Genomic DNA, 21,961 nt, shown 5'->3' with positions numbered 1-21,961 from the left:
TATTTTCTGAACGTTTGTTTAGCACGGCAGGAGGGGGTTATCACAGACAAGCGCAGCCGCCTGTCCACAGCCAATGTGGACAAGCTCATGTTCATTAAAATGAACCAGGCAGGGATCAAACAGGACTTGTTCGTACCTTGTGCAGAATAGACATGTATACCGGCCTCACCCAGCCATTGTTGTACTTCAGCGCACTTTCTCTTTGTTTTATTTTTTATATTTCCCAATGTTTTCGGGTCTACCCCAAATTTAAACAAAAAAATTAATAAAAATAAGATAAAATAAAAAACAAAAACCAGTATTGGCTACCTCCTCCTCCTCAACCGCCGCTTCCACCAACACCACCACATCCACCACCTCCTCAAGATCAAGATTATAATTTTTTATTTTTCCTTTTTTCAGTTATTTTAAGTCATTTCCCTATCCACATTTGTTTGCAGAGCACTTGCCATGCTCTTAGCCACATTTTGCTGCCTTTTGCTGCCCTCTAGCCCTTTCCATGACTTTTATAGAGCCATTTTAGTGCTCAATAGTTCCGGTCCCCATTGACTTCAATGGGGTTCGAGTTCGGGGTCAAGTTCGGGTCAAGTTCGGGTCCCAAACTCAAACTTTTTTGCGAAGTTCGGCTGAACCCGTCGAACCCGAACTTCCAGGTGTTTGCTCAACTCTAATTGGAATCTATTAAAGGGTTTCTGCCATCAGAAAAATCGTTATGTATCTGGCTGACATTAGCGATGTGCTAATGTCAGCAGAACATAACTGTATGAATTTTAACTCCCTGTCTGCCGCCGTTCCCTCAAAATTAAGACTTTTATAATATGTTAATGAGCCTCTAGGTGCTACTGGCGTTTTGCTGCAGCACCTAGAGGCTCCGTCCTCTCACCCTTTGGCACGCCCATGTCCAGTTGATTGACGTCCTAGTTCTCCTCTCTGCCCGTAAAATCCCGCGCCTGCGCCGTCCCGTTTAATATTCGGCGCAAGTGCAATGAGTGAAGCTGGCAGCAGGAGAGCATCCTTCACTCACTGCGGCTGCGTCGAATACTAAATGGGACGGCGCATGCGCAGGATTTTGGTGGCACTGAGGAGAACTAGAACGTCAATAAACTGGACATGGGCGTGCAAAAGGGTGAGAAGACGGAGCCTCTAGGTGCCTCAGCAATGCCCCAGTAGCACCTAGAGGCTCATTAGCATATTATAAAAGTATTTTGAGAGAACGGCAGCAGGCAGGGAGTTAAAAATCATACAGTTTTTTTCTGCTGAAATCATTTAGCAGGCACTCTGTGATAGTTCTGTGATATCCCCCTTCCCCCCGTATCAGTGATCGCAGCTAACCACAGGGCGTTTCTGGGTTATTCGGGTCTCTGGTGACCCAATAACCCAGAATAGGATGGCAATCGGTGGTGTGATAATACACCACCAATCACCATCCTTAGATCCTGTGAGGTGATGGTGACATCACCTCACAGAATCGCTTCCTATTGGCTGCACGGGCGGGCGGGGGTTAACTCCCCCCAGCTCTCCTCTCCTCCTCCATTCTGCATCCGGGAGCGAGGAGAGAGAGCAGCCTGCGTTGGATCTCCTGACCCAGCACCCCCATCTGTGCCCAGCACCCCCCTTCTGACCCTCCACAGTGCCATCTGGCACTAAAAGGTACTTTAGGGACAGGCTAGGGAAAGGTTAGGTTAGGCAGGGATATTTAGGGAAAGTTTAGGGGGGAAAAAAAAGTTTGAGTGTTGCATCACCCTGATCGGGTGTCTGGGGTCCACAGCACAGCTGTGTGACCCTAGACCCCGCAGGGTTGCGGCACTCTTAGCGTCCGGCCACTGTTAGCGCATTGCCCACTGCACCGATGATCAGATTTGGACGGCTGATCAGCGAGTTTGAATTTTTTTATATATTTTTTCTGTTAGGTTTAGGGCAAAGTCTGCGAACACCCGTGCCCCCCCCCATGCACACACACACACACACTCCCTTATGGCCCGCCGGATGTTCTCGGCCGAGGAGGCATATGCCCAGCTTGCCTCCGACTCCGAGAGCCCCAGTGAGGACGAGGATGACCCGACTTTCCTCTTGTCATCTGCTTCCTCCTCATCATCTAGTGATGATGATGAGCTCCCAACGTGGTGGAGACGCCGCCAGGCGGAGCAAGGGGGCCGCCATGCCAGGGACCCTGTGGCCCACACTAGTACGAGCAGCTCTGGGGCCCCCTACCGGTGAACTTGCATCGTGTACCCCAGAGGATTTTGAGCCTGTGATTCCTGATTTTGTTGGCCAACCAGGAATCCAGATTCCCACAGCAGGCTTCAGTCTGTAAGAATCTGCTCTATAAAAATACCCCATGACCTAACCTCTCAGATGAACACGGTCAAAAACATAAAATAAAAACGGTGCAAAATTTTATATTTTTTTGTCACCTTACATCAAAAAATTAGCTCCTAACTAAGACAATCGTCTAAAAACTTAAAAAAAACCTGACTCAGACTGTGAAGATATTCTAAAATGTTTTTTTTTGTTTAAAAAAGGATAATATAGTGTAAAACCTAAATACATTTTAAAAAAGTAGACATATAAGGTATCACCGAGTCCTTACGAATCTGCTCTATAAAAATACCCCATGACCTAACCCCTCAGATGAACACGGTCCAAAAAATTAACAAAAATCGGTGCAAAAAAAGGTATTTTTTTGTCACCTTACATCACAAAAAATGTAATAACAAGCGATCAAAAAGTCATATGCCCCCCAAAATAGTGCCAATGAAACCGTCCTCTTATCCCACAAAAAATGATCCTACCTAAGACATACGGCTAAAAACTAAAAGAAAACTGACTCTTAGACTATGGAGATACTAAAATGTTATTTTTTTTGGTTTGTTTAAAAAAGGATAATATAGTGTAAAACTTAAATAAATTTTAAAAAAGTAGACATATTAGGTATCGCCGCGTCCGTAAGAATCTACTCTATAAAAATACCCCATGACCTAACCCCTCAGATGAAAACGGTCAAAAATATTAAATAAAAACGGTGCCAAAACAGCAATTTTTTGGCAAATTTTCAATTTTTATCTATTTTTTCCAGTAACAAAGCAAGGGTTAACAGCCAAATAAAACTTTATATTTATTACCCTGTTTCTTCAGTTTACAGAAACACCCCATATGTGGTCGTAAACTGCTGTATGACTAAACGGCAGGGCGCAGAAGGTAAGGAACGTCATATTGTTTCTGGAAGGCAGATTTTGATGCCCTTTTTTTGGCACCATGTCTCATTTGAAGAACCCCTGATGCCGTACAGTAGTTTACGGCCACATATGGGGTGTTTCTGCAAACTACAGAATCAGGGCAATAAATATTGAGCTTTTTTTGGCTATTAACCCTTGCTTTGTTTTTGGAAAAAATAGATTAAAATGGAAAATTTGCTAAAAAAAATAGAAATTCAGGAATTTTATCTCCATTTGCAATTAACTCTTGTGGAACATCTAAAGGGTTAACAACATTTGTAAAATCAGTTTTGAATACCTTGAGGGGTGTAGTTTCTATAATGGGGTGGTTTCTATTATGTAAGCCTCACAAAGACCTGAACTGGTCCTTAAAAAGTGGGTTTTTGAAAATTTCAGAAAAATTTCAAGATTTGCTTCTAAACTTCTAAGCCTTCTAACATCCCCAAAAATAAAATGGCATTCCCAAAATGATCCAAACATGAAGTAGACATATCCGGAATGTAAAGTAATAACTATTTTTGGAGGTATTACTGTGTATTATAGAAGTAGAGAAATTGAAACTTGGAAATTTGCTAATTTTTCAAAATTTTTGGTAAAATTGGTATTTTCTTATAAATAAAAATAAATTCTTTTGACTCCATTTTACCAGTGTCATGAAGTACAATAAGTGACGAAAAAACTATCTCAGAATGGCCTGAATAAGTAAAAGCGTTTTAAAGTTATTCACACATAAAGTGACAGTGGTCAGATTTGCAAAAAATTGCCTGGTCCTTAAAGGGTTTCTACCACCAGAAATACTGTTATGTAGCTGACTGACATTAGCGATGCGCTAATGTCAGCACTACATAACAGTTTGTTTTTTACCTTTCTCCCTGCAGCCGTTTTGGTAAAAAAAGAGCTATTATAATATGCTAATGAGCCTCTAGGTGCTATGTGTGCGTAAAATCAGCACCTAGAGGCTCCGTCCACTCACCCTTTATCCCGCCCAGGTCCTCTGTTCTGCCCGTCCCGCTCCTCTTGATTGATGGCACGGTCCGCCGCATCGCTCCCGAAATCCCGCGCCTGCGCCATTCACTTCTTTATTCGGCGCAGGCGCAGTGAGTGAATGATGCGCTCCTGGTGCCGTATTCCTCACTGCGCCTGCGCCGACTACGTCACAGTGAGGAAGCCGGCATCAGGAGAGAGGCCTTCACTCACTGTGCCTGTGCCGAATACAGAAGTAAATGGCGCAGGCGTGGGATTTCGGCAACGATGCGGTGGACCGTGGCATCAATCAAGAGGAGCGGGGCGGGCACAACAGAGGACCTGGGCGGGATAAAGGGTGAGTAGACGGGGCCTCTAGGTGCTGATTTTATGCCCACATAGCACCTAGAGGCTCATTAGCATATTATAAAAGTGCTTTTTTTTTTACCAAAACGGCTGCAGGGAGAAAGGTAAAAAACATACTGTTATGTAGTGCTGACATTAGCACATCGCTAATGTCAGTCAGCTACATAACAGTATTTCTTGTGGTGGAAACCCTTTAAGGTGAAATATGGCCGTGTCCTTAAGGGGTTAAATATTTTTTGTTTCATTTTACTGCAATACTCTTTTTAATAAGTATTTTTGAAACAGCATGCTTTCAGCACTTTTATAAATCATAGCCACAAGTTCAGTAAGCAATGAAAAAAAGAGAATGCAAAGCCAGTTATGTACTCTGTATCATCTTGGATTAATACATGTTCATTTAAGTAATTCATTAAATCTAAGTCATTAAAATATAATACCATAATTGCTAAAAAAAAACTAATCTTAATACTTTACAGATTATAGTTAAACCTTTATTCCTAGGGCTATGAAGACCTTCCTGAAAAATAAGAGCTGTACTATAAATGCAAAATTACAAGGTTATGTCTCATATAGAAAATGTTCAGTTTCATATAATGAGCTACTTGACCCAATGTTCTCTCTTGTGTATGAAGACCGACCTAGCAATCTGTATTTTTATATAAAGTTGTTTGTGATAGTAGTGGGTTTTCTTCACTTTTATACAATATAATATTTGGTTTTGGCTTTCTTAAACATAAGTCCCCTTGCAACACTTACAGTTATTGTAATTTATATGATTTTTATTTTTCTCTGGCAGAACATCAGTGGCAGTGATTTAGCTGTAATGTTTCAGAACCTGACTGTGAAATTTTTTTTTGGCCGATTTCTCTCGGTTTCTGTAGATAGTCTGGTGATGACTATATTTCACAACTATTGTTAAAAGATAACACCCTGAAAGAGCAATTTATGACTGAAGTATGAATAGAGCCACAAACAGTCTCAAATATCATCATAGCAAAGTCTGAATCTGGACTGCAGGTTGTACATTACGTTTAGACAATCTATTGTTATACTTTTCTTGTTCCCTTAAAGTGGTATTTGTCACCTTGATATAGACATGTTTTTTAACAAATTATATATAAGAATGCGACAATAACATGCAGTCAACGTTATACTAGAGGAACAATCATTGAGCTATAGAAAGTGTAAAGTTCTGTTTATATCTGTATTAGTTATTCCTGCTATTCTGCTCCATCATAGCAGCAGAACAGTAAACCTAACAAAAGCGCCGGATCCCTGGCATGATAGACACCAATGGAACCCAGAGGGCCCAATTGATTATAAAGTGGTCCAGTAGGTTTCCATCATGGTGTCTGACATGTTTTAATGGTCCTTTCTTCTAAGAGAATTAAAGCTCTATCTTCTTGTAATGGGTGCTTTGGACGGCGATGGGCCCCTCTCCCATGCTGGGCCCCTGTGCAGCTGAACTGGCTGCACAGACAGTACAGATTCAGCCGAGTTAAACTTGATGATAACGCGTTAAGTAAAGACTGGCAAGAAAAAGATAACCAACTTTTCAACGGCTTTAGTCCCAAATTAACCAAGATATTTCTGTGCCATGTGTTATTAGAGTCAATTTTACTCAGCTACATCTGCCCCTGCCTATCAGTATGCCTTTAGAGCTTGTGAGGAAACCCACGCAAACATGGGTGAACATACAAACTCGATGCAGATGTTGTCCTTAGTCAGACTCAAACCTAGGACCTCAGAGCTGCAAGGCAGCTAACCACTGAGCCACTGTTTGATCTATGCCTCATAGTTACTTAAAGGCAATTTACTCTGTACCAATAACAGATGATTAGAATTAAGTTTAGAACAAATGATTATAATTAAGAGTTTACTAAAAACTGTCTTGAAAAGTGTAATCAATGATTTTAATAGATTCTCCATATAAAAGGCTTCTCGAGGCTAGTGAATTATAGTTCAGATTTCACTGAAAAGTGATTGTACGTCAAAAGATATCAGTATTTCAACAAGTGCTGATTATTTACGGGTGCTCTCATTTTATCGTTTACTGGTCATGGTAGGCATGCATTTGATTCTTAACCAATAAGATATAGTTTTATGTAGAACTTATATTCCAGGTGGACATGATCTTCATTTGATCCAGTTTTATTTTATTATATTAAAATCCAAATTGGCATTTGCATCTGTGGCTTTTTAAGGCTATTTGCAAACTTTAGAAATGTAGGGGAACATTTAGCAAATCAGCTACGCCAGTTTCGCACCTTCTTTATAAATTTGGAACGTGTGCACAACGCTACTCCAGTCTAAAAAATAGCCTCAAACGCACCTACAATGATAAATCCCCCCATTGTTCTTAATATGTTTTAATGTACCATTTATGTTTGTTCATTACAGGAAATTGAACTATGTCGCCTAAATAATCAGGAGAGACTGGGTCTAACAGTCTGCTACAGGACAGATGATGAAGAGGATACGGGAATATATGTTAGTGAGGTAAAAATCAAAAGAGCGAATTGAAACTAAGAAAAGATGAAATACAGATTCAAAGATGTGAAGGAAATACTGTACTTGATTGAGATGCCATATCATATCCTCTCTATGTGAACATGCTGCATGCAGATGAGGACTCTTCAGGTTGAGATGGCTGATGGCAGTCACATCCACATGTAGGCTGAATGGAGAGCAGACACTTCTTGATTCACTTGGATGCAGTTGCCTCTTTAAGTTTAATGGTGGCCAATGTTCTCCTAATATGTTGGGGTCTCAGAGGTGTTAAACTGTGGATATGCCATAGATGTCTAAAATGAGAAAACCTCTGAAATTCTGGTTAAGTCATATTCATTTTGACAGAATACAAAAAGAAGAGCAACATGAGCTACATAGAGTAGTAACTTAGGGAGGGTTATAAAATGTTGATAGATGTACCCTCATCTTGTGTTTTTGTAAAAAAAAAATAATCAGTGATGGGATTAGCTGTAGGCGTCTAGATCCCATCACAGTGTCCCTGGTTGTCAGTCACAAGTGTAGGTAGAAGCTTGCAGGATAGACAGCATGGAAAAAAACAGGACAAGAGTGCTAACCGACTTGAATCCAAAGTTCATTTAATTGTATAAAATACACATATAAGACACAATGGGACGCAGCCTCTTCTTCAGATGAATATTTACGTGTTACGTGTTATGCGGATTGTAATGAGTAAGCATACTTTGTATTTGAGGTCGCTTGTTTTTTCCATGCTAGCTACACTTCAATCTTTTATCTACAATGGTCATACTCATGAAAGAGTCTATGGATGCTACAAAATTGAATGTTCTTTTTATATAAAATCTTCCTTAAAATCTGTAGATAATATCTAGACAGTGGCAAATTGTATCCAAACAGGCATATACTATAAAAGATATACAACAGAGTCTGGTTTAGATTCAATCAAATAATTAAGCACATGATCATACATTAACCTGCTGTTATATTATTCTGATGAATGTCCTCAAACAATCTTATACACTGCATTTTTTCTGAACCATAAAATCATTATTTCATTTTAATCAGCCTGGGGTATTTCCAAAGGGCAAGCTATTGCGGGTTTTTACAATCTTATATAATTACATTGTCTTCTGCCATTAAATAGCAGACTCTGGTTTATTATTTTGGTGACAGGCTATTATTAAAAAAGAGCCCAGTGAACATTTTACCGTATATGAAATGTAACCTAAAACCAAATGCTACACTTGAGGTGTTTTGTTTGAAAAATAGCGAGTTGGATGACAGGGCCAAATAAATGACTTAGGATAACCATCAACTGAAGGTGATAGATAGTGTTCCCATTCTGGACACTGGATCATTATTCATTACAGAAATATTAAACATCTGGACAGCTCAAGAGCCCCACATAACCGTCAAGATTTATCTCAATATATCATATGTACCAATTGTAGGATATTTAATGGTGCTTATTTATAGCAAGACCAAAGCAGATATGCACCTGATGGGCAGAGTGCGTCCATAATTTACAGATTCATAACTTTATACCTTAAAGAATAAGCAGTGGCACAAGAAAACTAAATGCAGACAATATCACTAATAATTAGAATAGCAAAATTCCATATTTTGCATGCTTAGTATATAAATAATTTATGAATGTTTGACACTTCCAAGGAAATTCTATTTTTTGTTTGCTGTATGATCACTCCATTGTAATTGCTTGCAGAATAAGTAGCCACATCTATCCAAATTATAGATAGGTAGATTATATAGATAGCAGTCCTGCTGTTGCATGGGGGACAAGTAGACAAGGTGGCCCTTGTCACCTTAAAAATGATTCAATCTGTGCATTACAGTTCATGTAAAGCATTACCCTAATAAATGTCATGGATCACGAACACTGGTGAATTGTTAGGAGGCGCATTCAAGAACCAGGGAACATAAAGTATATAGTTCTTGCCCTCTGCTTTTGTGTACATAGGCATATAGATGATAGATAGATAGATAGATAGATAGATAGACTTTCAAAGCAGTGGTAATTTGAATGTAATACCTAGTTTTAAATAGATATGTAAAATTGATGTGATATTAAATATACATACATGAGTTGGATCTTGAATAAGTAACTTATTTTTATTGTTGTCTTTCAATATTTTTATTGGTTTTCAAAAAAATATTAAAGAACTTTATGAACAGAGAACATTAGAGTGAGTTTTAAGCAAGAGCCTTGAATTTACAGGATCAACATTAAACCATTACAGTGGTCAATCACGTTTTTGTTTGAACATGAACCAACGTATTAGCTTAATTCTTGATATAACATCTGCATTTTCTCCTGAGCAGTTTTTACAAAGACTAGTCATATCCACATATCCACATATCATCTTCAACAATAGCTAAGAATTGGAGATCTTCTGATAATCCCCTCATTTTTTCACATTCTGTTTTGCTGTAGGTTGATCCAGATAGCATTGCAGCCAGGGATGGACGCATTAGAGAAGGAGACAGGATCTTGCAGGTCAGTCTAAATATGTTCTCTTCCTTTTTTAAATTATCATGTTTCCTAAACTCACTCTTCCCCATTTACCCTTCCCCCCACCAGTGATGAGCGGCAGGGAGAATATTCAAATTTGCGATATTTCGCGAATATTTGGATGACTATTCGTCATGTATTCGTGAATTTGAGAATTCGTGATCTCCAGTCATTATATTCTTGATTGCGAAAATCGGCAATCGGAAAATTTGCAATAAAAAAAGCAATAAAAAATTTGCAATCAACACTACTCCTAAAGTCAAATATACTGCAGCCTTCTCAATGGCCCACAATCAAGAAGCAGTGAGGGATCATGGGTACTGCTGAAAAAAAATCTAGAAGATTTGCGATTACGAAGATATAGCACTATATTCTAGATATTCGCAAATTCTCGAAGTGACAATATTCGCGATAAAAATTAGCGATTAGAATATTCATAATCAACACTACCCCCCCACCACCCCACATTTTTCATGCAGCTCTATTTAGCTCAAAGATGGTTGGACCACTTTTGAAAACAATACATTTTTTGTATCACCCTCATTTCCTCATATCATAGATTGTAAACTATTGCAAGCAGGGCCCTCATTCCTACAGTTTAAGTTGTATATTAACCTGTAATTTGATTTGTAAAGCACTGTGAAATAAGGTGGCACTATATCAATTTTTTTATTATTATTATTACTGCTACAAGAAGGTTGTCAAGCATATTGATATATTTTTTTCTAAGTATAAAAGGTAAACTCATTTAAAAAAAATATGTTAGGCGTAGTACCCTAGAGCAAGGGTACTTTGGAGTCTGAATGTTTGCCCCTATTGCTGCTATGCAAAGCCATCAACTCCCTACTTTATTGTACTTTGAAAGATTAACTTTCACTATAATTTATGCTAATGTTTACACTTATACTGTTATATTGTTGAACTGCATTTTATATGTTTATTGTAATACAAACTATTTGCAATGTATTTGCACTGCACTGTGAAAAGGGCTAATGCACAGCCAGCTAATAATGAAAGCTACCATAAGGGTCTATGCAGCCCTAAGTTTTGGAGGGAAAAAACAGACACAGTGAACTTTTGACCATCTGATCTAGTTCTGTCAATGGTCATTACCATTGATTTGTATTGAGGCAACATTATTTCTATGGCTATGCTTCTCCAGCTTCAACCCCCCCCCCCACACTAGAAGGTTCTAGATAATTTAGGACCTGTATTAAAGTAGGGCAGTCAAAATCCCTACTTATCTGCAGATAAGGACCAGTGTTTAATAGGAGAGACTGCCATACTGCACGAATGACCAGAAGAAAATGCCGAGATGGGATATCCTGCCCAACAACTGGCTCTTTGGCCATGGTATGAGACTTTCGAGAAAGATAGAACATCAGCCATCTCAAGATTTTCCTTAGCATTGAATCTTCTGCCAAGGAGAAGACTGGAGAAGCCTGCTCAGTGCATTGCCTATATTGTTTTGCATTTGAGTTCCTCAAGTAAAGAAGCACACTGGTTTACTGCAAACCCAAACTCTAGACTTATTTCCCATTGGTCTGCACCATACCTTACAATCCTCTTCAGAGAGCAGCAACACATTGTGACACCTTAACTGTGTTTGGGGGATCCAGCTTAGTGTTGTGGCCACCTCAAACTCAGTCACTGCACAGGTTGTAGACCTCCACCATGTTTGAATAGGTTAGGACACCAAAGATCACACTTTTATAATGTTATTGATATGTTGATCTGACATGTCATTAAGACTTATGGGGCAAAGTCCCTTAGAAACATCCCACATAAATATGAAGTGTCAGAGAGGAGTAGTTTTATATAAAATAAATACAATTATTTTAATGGAACTGCAACACAAAATGCATTGACAGGCAGATTGCTCACAGACACAGTGGAAGAATTGTAAGCACACAACATTAAAGGGGTATCCAGTTTGTATTAACATCCTTTGAAATAATCATTTATAAAGGTAGCTATAATTTTGTAATATACTTATTTTATCTTTATTGCTTTTATCTTTTGTTCTAGGCTGTGGTGACTATGTCCATTCAGCTCTTTCTTATTTCCTGTGATGCTATATCCATGGGTGGGTGTCAGGGAAGTGTCTATGTAACTTGCTAGGTGGGAAGAGCTATAAACTAGCTGGGTGTTTGTTAGGTGCTGTCCTGAAGATGTCACAGTACAGAGAAAGGAGAAGTGGATCTTGGGTTTGGTTGGATACAGCAACAGAAAATGCTACATACTGGATATAAACCGGAAGAGTGATGAGTTTACATAGTGAAAATGGATCAGGAGAGTCCAGGTTGAAAAAAAAGAATGGAGAATATGTGCATAAGATCAGAATATACATATTTCACACACTTGGTTAGTAATCACATCTAGTTAACGCGTTATGACTGTGATTCTTAACTCTGCTACATTCGTACATTTCTGTTAAAAAAATAGCAATCCCAGAAAACCCATTTAAAGGGAACTCATCATGTTGAACATGGTGTCTCAGCTAAAGACATGTGATAGAGCAGGAGAAGCTCAACAGATTGATACATAGTTTTATGGGGAAAGATTCAGTAAACATTATTTATTATTTAATATTATTTACTCATTTATATCCTTGCTCGTTCTGGGCTTTGAAGTCAAGGAGACAGTCTTATCAGTGCCTTCCTTCTATGACTATGAATACCTAGATAGGTTTCAATTGCAAACATTTTTTACTTTTTTTCACTATAATTTTTATTCCCCTTAGGGCAGGTGTGTCAAACTCAAATTCATCGGGGGCCGCATCAGCAGTTTGGTCACCCTCAAAGGGCCGGAAAACTTACAGTTACTTGGCTTGGCCCTTGGGGATCTCGGACGCCACTTCCACACTTTGGCCGGGGGCTCGGTGGAGCTGATGAGGTGTTTTATCCTAATGAGAAAGATTTCATAATAAGTATTTGGAGAAGGTGCAGAGGGATAGCAGAGCAGGGAGAGGCTGGTGCTGCTACTAGGGGGTCATACCATGGGGGAGTAATAAAGCCCACCATAATGCCCCCCCCCAGTAGTAATAATTCTCCTTATAATGTGACAGTGCAAAAAATACCCCCTTGTAATGCCCCCATTTGAGCTAATGTCCTCATAGTGCCCCCATAATGTGCCAGTATAAAATACCCCTTCTTAGTGTCCCCCGTAGATGACCCCATAGTACTCCTCTCCCCCCTTCCCCATAGTACCCACCATGTGTCCCAGTATAAAATTGTACTGTACAGAGAGCCCATATAAAATACCCCTTCTTTGTGGCCTCAGTAGATGCCCCTATAGTGCCCCCAATCATGTGCCAGTATTAACAGCCCCCCTGTGCCAGTAATAATAGCCCCCTATGCCAGTAATAGCAGCCCCCACTGTGCCAGTAATAGCAGCCCCCAGTAATAACAGCCCCCTGTAATAAGAGCCCCTCTGTGCCAGTAATAACAGCCCCCAGTACTAAGAGCCCCTCTGTGCCAGTAATAACAGCCCCCAGTAATAATAGCCCCTCTGTGTCAGTAATAACAGCCCCCAGTAATAAGAGCCCCTCTGTGCCAGTAATAACAGCCCCCAGTAATAAGAGCCCCTCTGTGCCAGTAATAACAGCCCCCAGTAATAAGAGCCCCTCTGTGCCAGTAATAACAGCCCCCAGTAATAAGAGCCCCTCTGTGCCAGTAATAACAGCCCCCAGTAATAAGAGCCCCTCTGTGTCAGTAATAACAGCCCCCAGTAATAACAGCCCCTCTGTGCCAGTAATAACAGCCCCCAGTAATAAGAGCCCTTCTGTGTCAGTAATAACAGCCCCCAGTAATAACAGCCCCTCTGTGCCAGTAATAACAGCCCCCAGTAATAAGAGCCCCTCTGTGCCAGTAATAACAGCCCCCAGTAATAAGAGCCCCTCTGTGCCAGTAATAACAGCCCCCAGTAATAAGAGCCCCTCTGTGCCAGTAATAACAGCCCCCAGTAATAAGAGCCCCTCTGTGCCAGTAATAACAGCCCCCAGTAATAAGAGCCCCTCTGTGCCAGTAATAACAGCCCCCAGTAATAAGAGCCCCTCTGTGCCAGTAATAACAGCCCCCAGTAATAAGAGCCCCTCTGTGTCAGTAATAACAGCCCCCAGTAATAACAGCCCCTCTGTGCCAGTAATAACAGCCCCCAGTAATAAGAGTCCCTCTGTGTCAGTGATAACAGCCCCTATGTGCCAGTAATAACAGCCCCCTTTGCCAGTAATAACAGCCCCCCCTTTGCCAGTAATAACAGCCCCCCCCTTTGCCAGTAATAACAGCCCCCCCCTTTGCCAGTAATAACAGCCCCCGTCAGTAATAACAGCCCCCGCCAGTAATAACAGCCCCCGCCAGTAAAAGTATTGTACATAATAAAAATAATTAAAAAAAACACATACTTACCTCCATGTCAGTGATGCGATGCAGGCCTCTTCTGGCCTGTGTCCCACGCTGTATGGCTCAGGCAGCGCGATGACGTCATCGCGTCGCCTGCGTCGGCCTCTGATAGGCTGCAGGCAGCCTATCAGAGGAAGGGAAAGGGACACGCCTCTCCCTCCCCTACCGCAGCACAGGCAGGCATCTGTATCGCTGTCCTGAGGACGGCGACACAGATGACTGGAGATGAGCGCTTCCACAATGGAAGCGCTCATCTCCCTGTGCCCAGCAGCCGCCGCCAGCTCGCTCGCTGCGCGGGCCACATGACGAGGTCTGGCGGGCCGTATTAGGCCCGCGGGCCTTGTGTTTGACACCCGTGCCTTAGGGGACTTAGACATACAATCTTCTGATCACTTGTCCTATACACCACAATAGAATAGTACTGTGGTGTATGGGATTTTCATTGCCTGCCTGTGAAGTCATGCTCAGCTTTTCAGGCAGTTAACCATGACAGCCCTGGGAACTTTCCTAAGGCCCTAGGCTTTCATGGCAACTGGCTGGAGCCCTGCAATTTTGCCACAAGGGCTCCAATTGTAAGTCAGAAGGACCCGTCTCCCTCTGCCTAACCTCAGAGGTGCCATGATTGCTATTGAACATAAATGTCCTATATCATAACCCCCTATATCATAACCTTATATCAATGTTACTCTGACCTCTTTCCAGAAATGGGGCATGGTGCCTTGGCAGATTTTATGGCTTTAATATTTACTGAAATCTCCGCCAGCTAAGAGCTGGAGTATATTTAAAGAGGACTTTTCATCAGTTTGTACTTTCTAAAATCAATACCTCACATTGTTGGCCAAGATTAGCAAAGGACCGCATCACAGCCAGGGAGAAGCTGAGCAGTTTTTCTCAATGGCTATGATGTGGTCTGCTGCAATTGGACAGCTCACAGGCAGGGAGAAATGGAAATACCCCATGAGAAACACAGCTGTCTCCTCCTCCCTGGACCGATGGTATGGATTAGCATACAGGTTAGGAAACCAGAATGGGGGACACAGTGGGGGAATGGAGCAGCGTATCAGTAAAAAAAAAAAATAGCGCAATGACATCACCTAATCTTGGCCTACAAAGTGAGATATTGATTTTAGAAAGTACAAACTAATGAAAGGTCCTCTTTAATGCTAGGTGCACAAACTGCCAGAGAAAGCGCTTAATTTATGACGTAGGGGATATCAAGATCAGCATAGACAATACTGACCTTGCTAAATGTCCAACAATATGTTAAGTTATTTGTATATCTTTTCTGAAAGTCTCTAGATCACGAGCTATTTCAATTGAAATATAAATGATACCAATACTTCGCATTTATGCTGGTACTTCCTATGACAGCCAGTAACCTTTAAAGCCATGGGTGTAACTATAGCCATAAATGGGGTGGGGGGTGGGGGGGTATTATGAGGTGCAATAACATTGTATCTGTTTGTGGGGAATAACAATGTGGTGGCTTTTTGCTATAATATGTTTTAAAAAAAATATATGGTGCTATTATACATATCTTTAGTTATTGCTACTTATGCTGCTGTTTTAACTTTCTTATAGTATACAGTAGGGGCCTCATCTTATTTTGCTTTGGGGCTCTAGGAATTATAGTTACATCCCTGGAGGGCATTAGGGCCTATGAGAGAACTGTCTGTTCTAGGGCTAATCTTAAACTATACACATTAAATTTTAGTGTCAGATATAGTTATCCATTTGCCTGTGTGGCCTGGAAAGTGTAAATCTAGTCTGCAAAGGAAGGATAGTATCTCCTGAAACATGTATGCTTACAGACAGGACTGTGATGGGGTGATAGGAGCAGGGGTACTATCATTACTCATTTCGGCAGGAGCAAACAGCACAAAGATCACATATCACATTCATTTACCGTATGTTAAAAAAAAGCTTGCTTTTTCGTTTAGCTTTTTCTGTTTCCTCTATTTTTTTACCTAGAAGACATTCATTTTTACTTCTGAGTCTTTCTCTTACAGCACATTTCGAGATTAAGTAATACGTGTCTTAAACCCATTAAATCATAGATTCATGGATAGTCAAACTAGATCTTTTTTTGTTCTAGATATTTCTGGTGGCAGCCCCTCTCCCAGAAAAACCAAACGATCAGGTGAAAAATTAATTTCACCCAATCATTCTCAGGGGAGAGTCGGGAGCTTCCTGTATACATTAGACTGTTGGCCAAGCTTGTCATTCTAATGTGTATGGTAGTGTTGAGCGCGAATATTCGAATATCGAATTTTTTTCGCGAATATCGGCACTTCGCTAATTCGCGAATATTTCGAATATAGTGATATAAATTCGATATTTCGAATATTCGTTTTTTTTTTGTTTTTTTTTTATTATATTTTTTTCTTTCCCACTTCCCTAAAGTTGTTCTTACCTGTCCTTTGGATTCCTGGCTTCCTGGCTGCTCCAGTCAGTGCCAATTGCCGCTTCTGCCGACTTCCGTGCTCATGGAGCGTCCCCATCACCATGGGAACGTCTCCATATACTAGAATGTACTGTCGGATTTGAGAATTACGTGAAAAATCGCAATTCGATTATTTCAAGTTATAATAATCGAATTTCGATTTTAACTTAGCACTGCTATATTTAATTCTAGCCTAATATGGAATATAGCAGTGCTAAGTTAAAATCGAAATTCGATTATTATAACTTGAACTAATCGAATTGCGATTTCAACTTGGACCTGGTTTACTATGGTTGGCTTGGTAGAATTAGCGAATATGACGAATGTATTCGTCATATTCCACAAAACAAATATAACGAATGTATTCGTCATATTCCACAAAACGAAGATAACGAAGTATTCTGCATCTTCGTTTTAACTACCTATTCGTCAACTTCGCTAATTCTAGCAATCATATAGGAAAGTTTACTATAGAGACAGCTAAGTTTAATTCGCTATGCGATTATATGACTGCTTTTTTTTTTTTTATAAATAGAATAATTATAATACCTGATAATTATTATAATTATTCTATTTATAAAAAAAGCTAAGTAATATAATCGCATAGCGAATTAAACTTAGCTGTCTCTATAGTAAACTTTCCTATATGATTGCTAGAATTAGCGAAGTTGATGAATAGGTAGCTAAAACGAAGATGCAGAATACATTCATTATATTCGTTTTGTGGATTATGATGAATACATTCTTCATATTCGCTAATTCTACCAAGCCAACCATAGTAAACCAGGTCCAAGTTGAAATCGCAATTCGATTCATTCAAGTTATAATAATCGAATTTCGATTTTAACTTAGCACTGCTATATTCCATATTAGGCTAAAATTAAATATAGCAGTGCTAAGTTAAAATCGAAATTCGATTATTTATTATAACTTGAAATAATCGAATTGCGACATTCTAGTATATGGAGACATTCCCATGGTGATGGGGACGCTCCATGAGCACGGAAGTCGGCAGAAGCGGCAACGGGCACTGACTGGAGCAGCCAGGAAGCCAGGACTCCAAAGGACAGGTAAGAACAACTTTAGGGAAGTGGGAAAGAAAAAAATATAACAATAAAAAAAAAAAAATTTAAGTTATAATAATCGAATTTCGATTTTAACTTAGCACTGCTATATTCCATATTAAGCTAGAATTAACGAATATGGAATATAGTAGTGCTAAGTTAAAATCGAAATTCGATTATTATAACTTGAATTAATCGCATTGCTATTTCAATAGGAGAGTAGCCTTTAAGTTAAAATCGCAATACGCGATTATTTCAATCGCATATTAATCGCGATAAAAAGAATAATGACGAATATTCGACGAATATAAAACAAATATTCTATCGAATATTCGTGAATTTCGTCGAAATCGAATATGGCACCTGCCGCTCATCACTAGTGTATGGGGAAATTAAGACACAGAGAGTTTTGTAATGTATGTGCATTGTCTTTCTACACCTTCTTTTCCCTACTTTGTTATTTTTCTATTTTCTCAATAAAATCTCCAAATACAAAAACTTAAAAAAAGTGCAAACATTTAAATCCCAGCAAATGATTTAGAAACTGAGAACCCCTTGACTGGAAATACATTTTTTCTTCACATATAGTAGCAGATTTACTTATATCAAACCTAATGCAAAATTAGGCTAAACAAATTTATTACAGGGGCTTATGTTGGATGATTAACCTAGTGCACCTTTAAACTGTCTAGTCAAAACTTGTACCACCTATTAAGTGGCTTACTTACACCTGAATTTTGGTGCAATTATAATAGACATCTAAAGCCATGCCCCCTTTTGTGGTAAGAAATAGCCATGCGTTTAGTTATTTTTGCCTTTTTAGGGTTATTTATTATAAAATTTTGGGCTACCTTCAAACAAAGGAGAGACTACATTATGATGAAGCTTTCTGAATCTTTGAGATTGTGTTGTGAAAAATGTGTCAAATTCTCAAAAGTTTTGGAAAACCTTGGGGTATTTTTTAAGAGGGTCTGTCATAAAAAAATGCAATGAAACCTATAGGCAGCATGACATAGTACAGGAGAAGCTGAGCAGATCAATATATAGTTTTTTGGGGGAAAAAAATCTGTAAACCTTGTATTTTATGTCTCACTCTTTCTGACTTCACTGTTCATGTGGTGAACAATGCTGGAATAAATAAGCAAAACTAATGTGCATACCCAATGACTCTCACTGTCACATCCACTTTTCAAAAGAGTTGATGGTGGTGTAAAACAGTAAAAATCAAAAATTTTGGCTCAAAATAGCTATTGTGTCAAAGTCTATAATTTTTCTCATACACAAGCTTGATATATATATTTTTTTTTTAGGGGCATTTTGTTGGAATAAAAATGCCCTACATTTTTAATGTTTTTCTGCATTCTTTCCCAATTTTGTAGCCTTTTATTTTAGCATTTTGTGTGTAGGTGTTTAAAGCATTTTTCTACTCCCATAGCGATGCTTAAAGGAATCAATTTCAAACAGATACCAGTAGCTAGCTTCCCTCACTGAAAGAACCATACCTGCTCCTGATCCTCCATTCTAGCTCTCTTATTTCCATCTTATGATCCGGGGCTAGGTTTCTTCCTCCCTGGCATTAGCATGGTCACCTGATTCTCGGCTTTAACAATAACATATCTGACTGAAGAGGATCCGGTGCTTGCTAGGGAGGAAGAAAACAACCCTGAACCAGAAGGTGGAGCTGTGGGTGCCAGAGGGGAGGACAGAGCACAGTGAAGCAGGTATGTATGATCTTTTCAGTAAGGGAGGCAGACTGCTGGCACCTGTTAGAAATTAGATATTACTGGACAACCGCTTGAAGGGAGAAATGTATTAAAATACACCATATGCAAAGCATGTGGTGTTTGTACACCTAATCTTAACTATACTAACAATATTCTGTTACATTCATTGCTTAATGGCAGGATTTTCTTTTCACCAGAACTGCAATGAAAGTAAATGGCATTTAAATCTGCAGAAGAACACATTGACAGCAGAGTTTCTTAAAGGAAATCTGTCACCAGGATAATCGCCACTAAAGTAAAGCCATAGCCTAATAGCTAGTGTTGATCGAGCATGCTTGGCTGAACACAAGTTTGGCTCGAGCATCGCTATGCTTAGCTGAACATGATGCTCAGTGTATTTAAATGTAATTTAGCATCTATTTCTGAAAAGTTTCTGTCGGGATTTAAACTCCCAATCCCTTCTACATTAGAGGCAAGGACCTTATCCACTCAGCTATAAAGCTGAATGCTAAACTATGTCAGAAAAAATGAATTTATATATATATATATATATATATATATATATATATATATATGTAAGTTTCTAGCCATTATATATTTACATATATTATTATATATTTAGAATATATAATATATTATAATATATGTAAATATATTATGGCTAAAAACATCAGTAGTAGTTTCCCACATATTATGCAATCATATATATTAGAAGTATGATTTTATCTATATATACACTGACCAAAAATATAAACACAACACTTTTGATTTTGCTCCCATTTTGCATGAGCTGAGCTCAAAGATCTGAAGCATTTTCTACATACACAAAAGACCCATTACTCTCAAATATTGTTCACAAATCTGTCTAAATCTGTGTTAGTGAGCACTTCTCCTTTGCCAAGATAATCCATCCCACCTCACAGGTGTGGCATATCAAGGTACTTATTAGACAGCATGAATATTGCACAAGTGTGCCTTAGACTTCCCACGATAAAATGCCTCTCTGAAATGTGCATAGTTTTGCCTTATTGGGGGGAAATGGGGGTCAGAAAACCAGTAAGCATCTGGTGTGGCCACCATTTACCTCACGCAGTCCAACACATCTCCGTCGCATAGGGTTGATCAGGTTGTTGATTGTGGCCTGTGGAATGTTGGTCCACTCCTATTGGCAGGAATTGGAACACGCTGTCGTATACGCCGATCCAAAACATCCCAAACATGCTCAATAGGTGACATGTCCGGTGAGTATGCTGGCCATGCAAGAACTAGGATGTTTTCAGCTTCCAGGAATTGTGTACAGATCCTTGCAATATGGGGCCGTGCATGATCATGCTGCAACATGAGGTGATGGTCGTGGATGAATGGCACAACAATGGGCCTCAGGATCTCGTCACAGTATCTCTGTGCATTCGAAATGCTATAAATAAAATGCGCCTGTGTTTGTTGTCCATAACAGATGCCTGCCCATACCATAACCCCACCGCCACCATGGGCCACTCGATCCACAATGTAGATATCAGCAAACCGCTCACTCACTTGACGCCACACACGCTGTCTGCCATCTGCCCTGAACAGTAAAAACCGGGACTCATCCATCAACATAACGCCTCTCCAACGTGCCAGATGCCATCGAATGTGACCATTTGCCCACTCAAGTCGGTTACAACGGCGAACTGCAGTCAGGTCCAGACCCCGATGAGGATGACGAGCATGCAGATGAGCTTCCCTGAGACGGTTTCTGACAGTTTGTGCAGAAATTTGTTGGTTATGCAAATGGATTGTTGCTACAGCTGTCCGGGTGGCTTGTCTCAGACGGTCATGGAGGTGAACATGCTGGATGTGGAGGTCCTGGGCTGGTGTGGTTACACGTGGTCTGCGGTTGTGAGGCCGGTTGGATGTACTGCCAAATTCTCTGAAACACCTTTGGAGACAGCTTATGGTAGAGAAATGAACATTCATTGCATGCCAATTGCACGCTCCCTCAAACGTTGGAGCCTTTTATTGTAGGAAGTCTAAGGCACACCTGTGCAATATTCATGCTGTCTAATAAGCACCTTGATATGCAATACCTGTGAGGTGGGATGGATTATCTCAGCAAAGGAGAAGTGCTCACTAACACAGATTTAGACAGATTTGTGAACAATATTTGAGAGTAATGTTTTTTTGTGTATGTGGAAAAATTTTTAGATCTATTTTTTTGTAATTACACATTTATTTTGTGCCATACATTTGTAATGACCGACGACACGCACAGGGAGGAAAACAGGGAAAGCCCTGCCCAAGGGAGAGGGAAAGATGGTGACCCCTAACTCACCTTGCGGCTGGCACCTGACTGCCCTGACGTCCCTAGACGAGTTCCTCACCCGTGCGACGATCACGTGCCTAAACCCTGGCTTTCCCTAATATGAGCCCTAGATAGTGAACAGGCTGGTGGGATCGCTAGTCCGCACCACTATCACTAAGAGGGAAACACCAGGGAGAGGACAGACAAAACAGACAAACATATACACCCAGGTGGGCGACCACAATAGACCAAAAAGGTCCAACAGGGATCCGGAGGGTAGCGTTCTGGACCAACTACCAGCGAACGCAGCAACACAGCTCCAGAAAGTCAGAATAGATGTCCAGGCAGGAAGCTCTATCTCTGGCAACCAGAGAAGTGTGAGAGGGGAATATAAGGAGGTCTGGGAGTGCTGGACAAGGAACAGCTGAGGAGAAGGAGCTACGGATCCCTGAGTGAGCCAAAAGGGTTTGCAAAGCAAACCC

At 40.1% G+C, this 21,961-nt stretch overlaps 1 protein-coding gene across 1 annotated transcript in view; it reads left to right on the top strand.

Annotated features, from left to right (window-relative positions):
- The window catches only part of PDZRN4 (PDZ domain containing ring finger 4), a 208,101-nt gene that overhangs the window by 166,877 nt on the left and 19,263 nt on the right, over positions 1–21,961 (top strand). The window contains exons 4-5 of the mRNA XM_040415734.1: positions 6,945–7,043; positions 9,487–9,549. Of these exons, the coding sequence (XP_040271668.1) occupies positions 6,945–7,043; positions 9,487–9,549 (162 nt within the window). The remainder of the gene's footprint in view (positions 1–6,944; positions 7,044–9,486; positions 9,550–21,961) is intronic.

Source organism: Bufo bufo, chromosome 1 (genome assembly GCF_905171765.1).
Source record: "Bufo bufo chromosome 1, aBufBuf1.1, whole genome shotgun sequence".
Taxonomy (NCBI): domain Eukaryota; kingdom Metazoa; phylum Chordata; class Amphibia; order Anura; family Bufonidae; genus Bufo; species Bufo bufo.
Note: the sequence above shows the minus strand (reverse complement) of the source record. Positions and strands in the feature narration are given on the sequence as shown.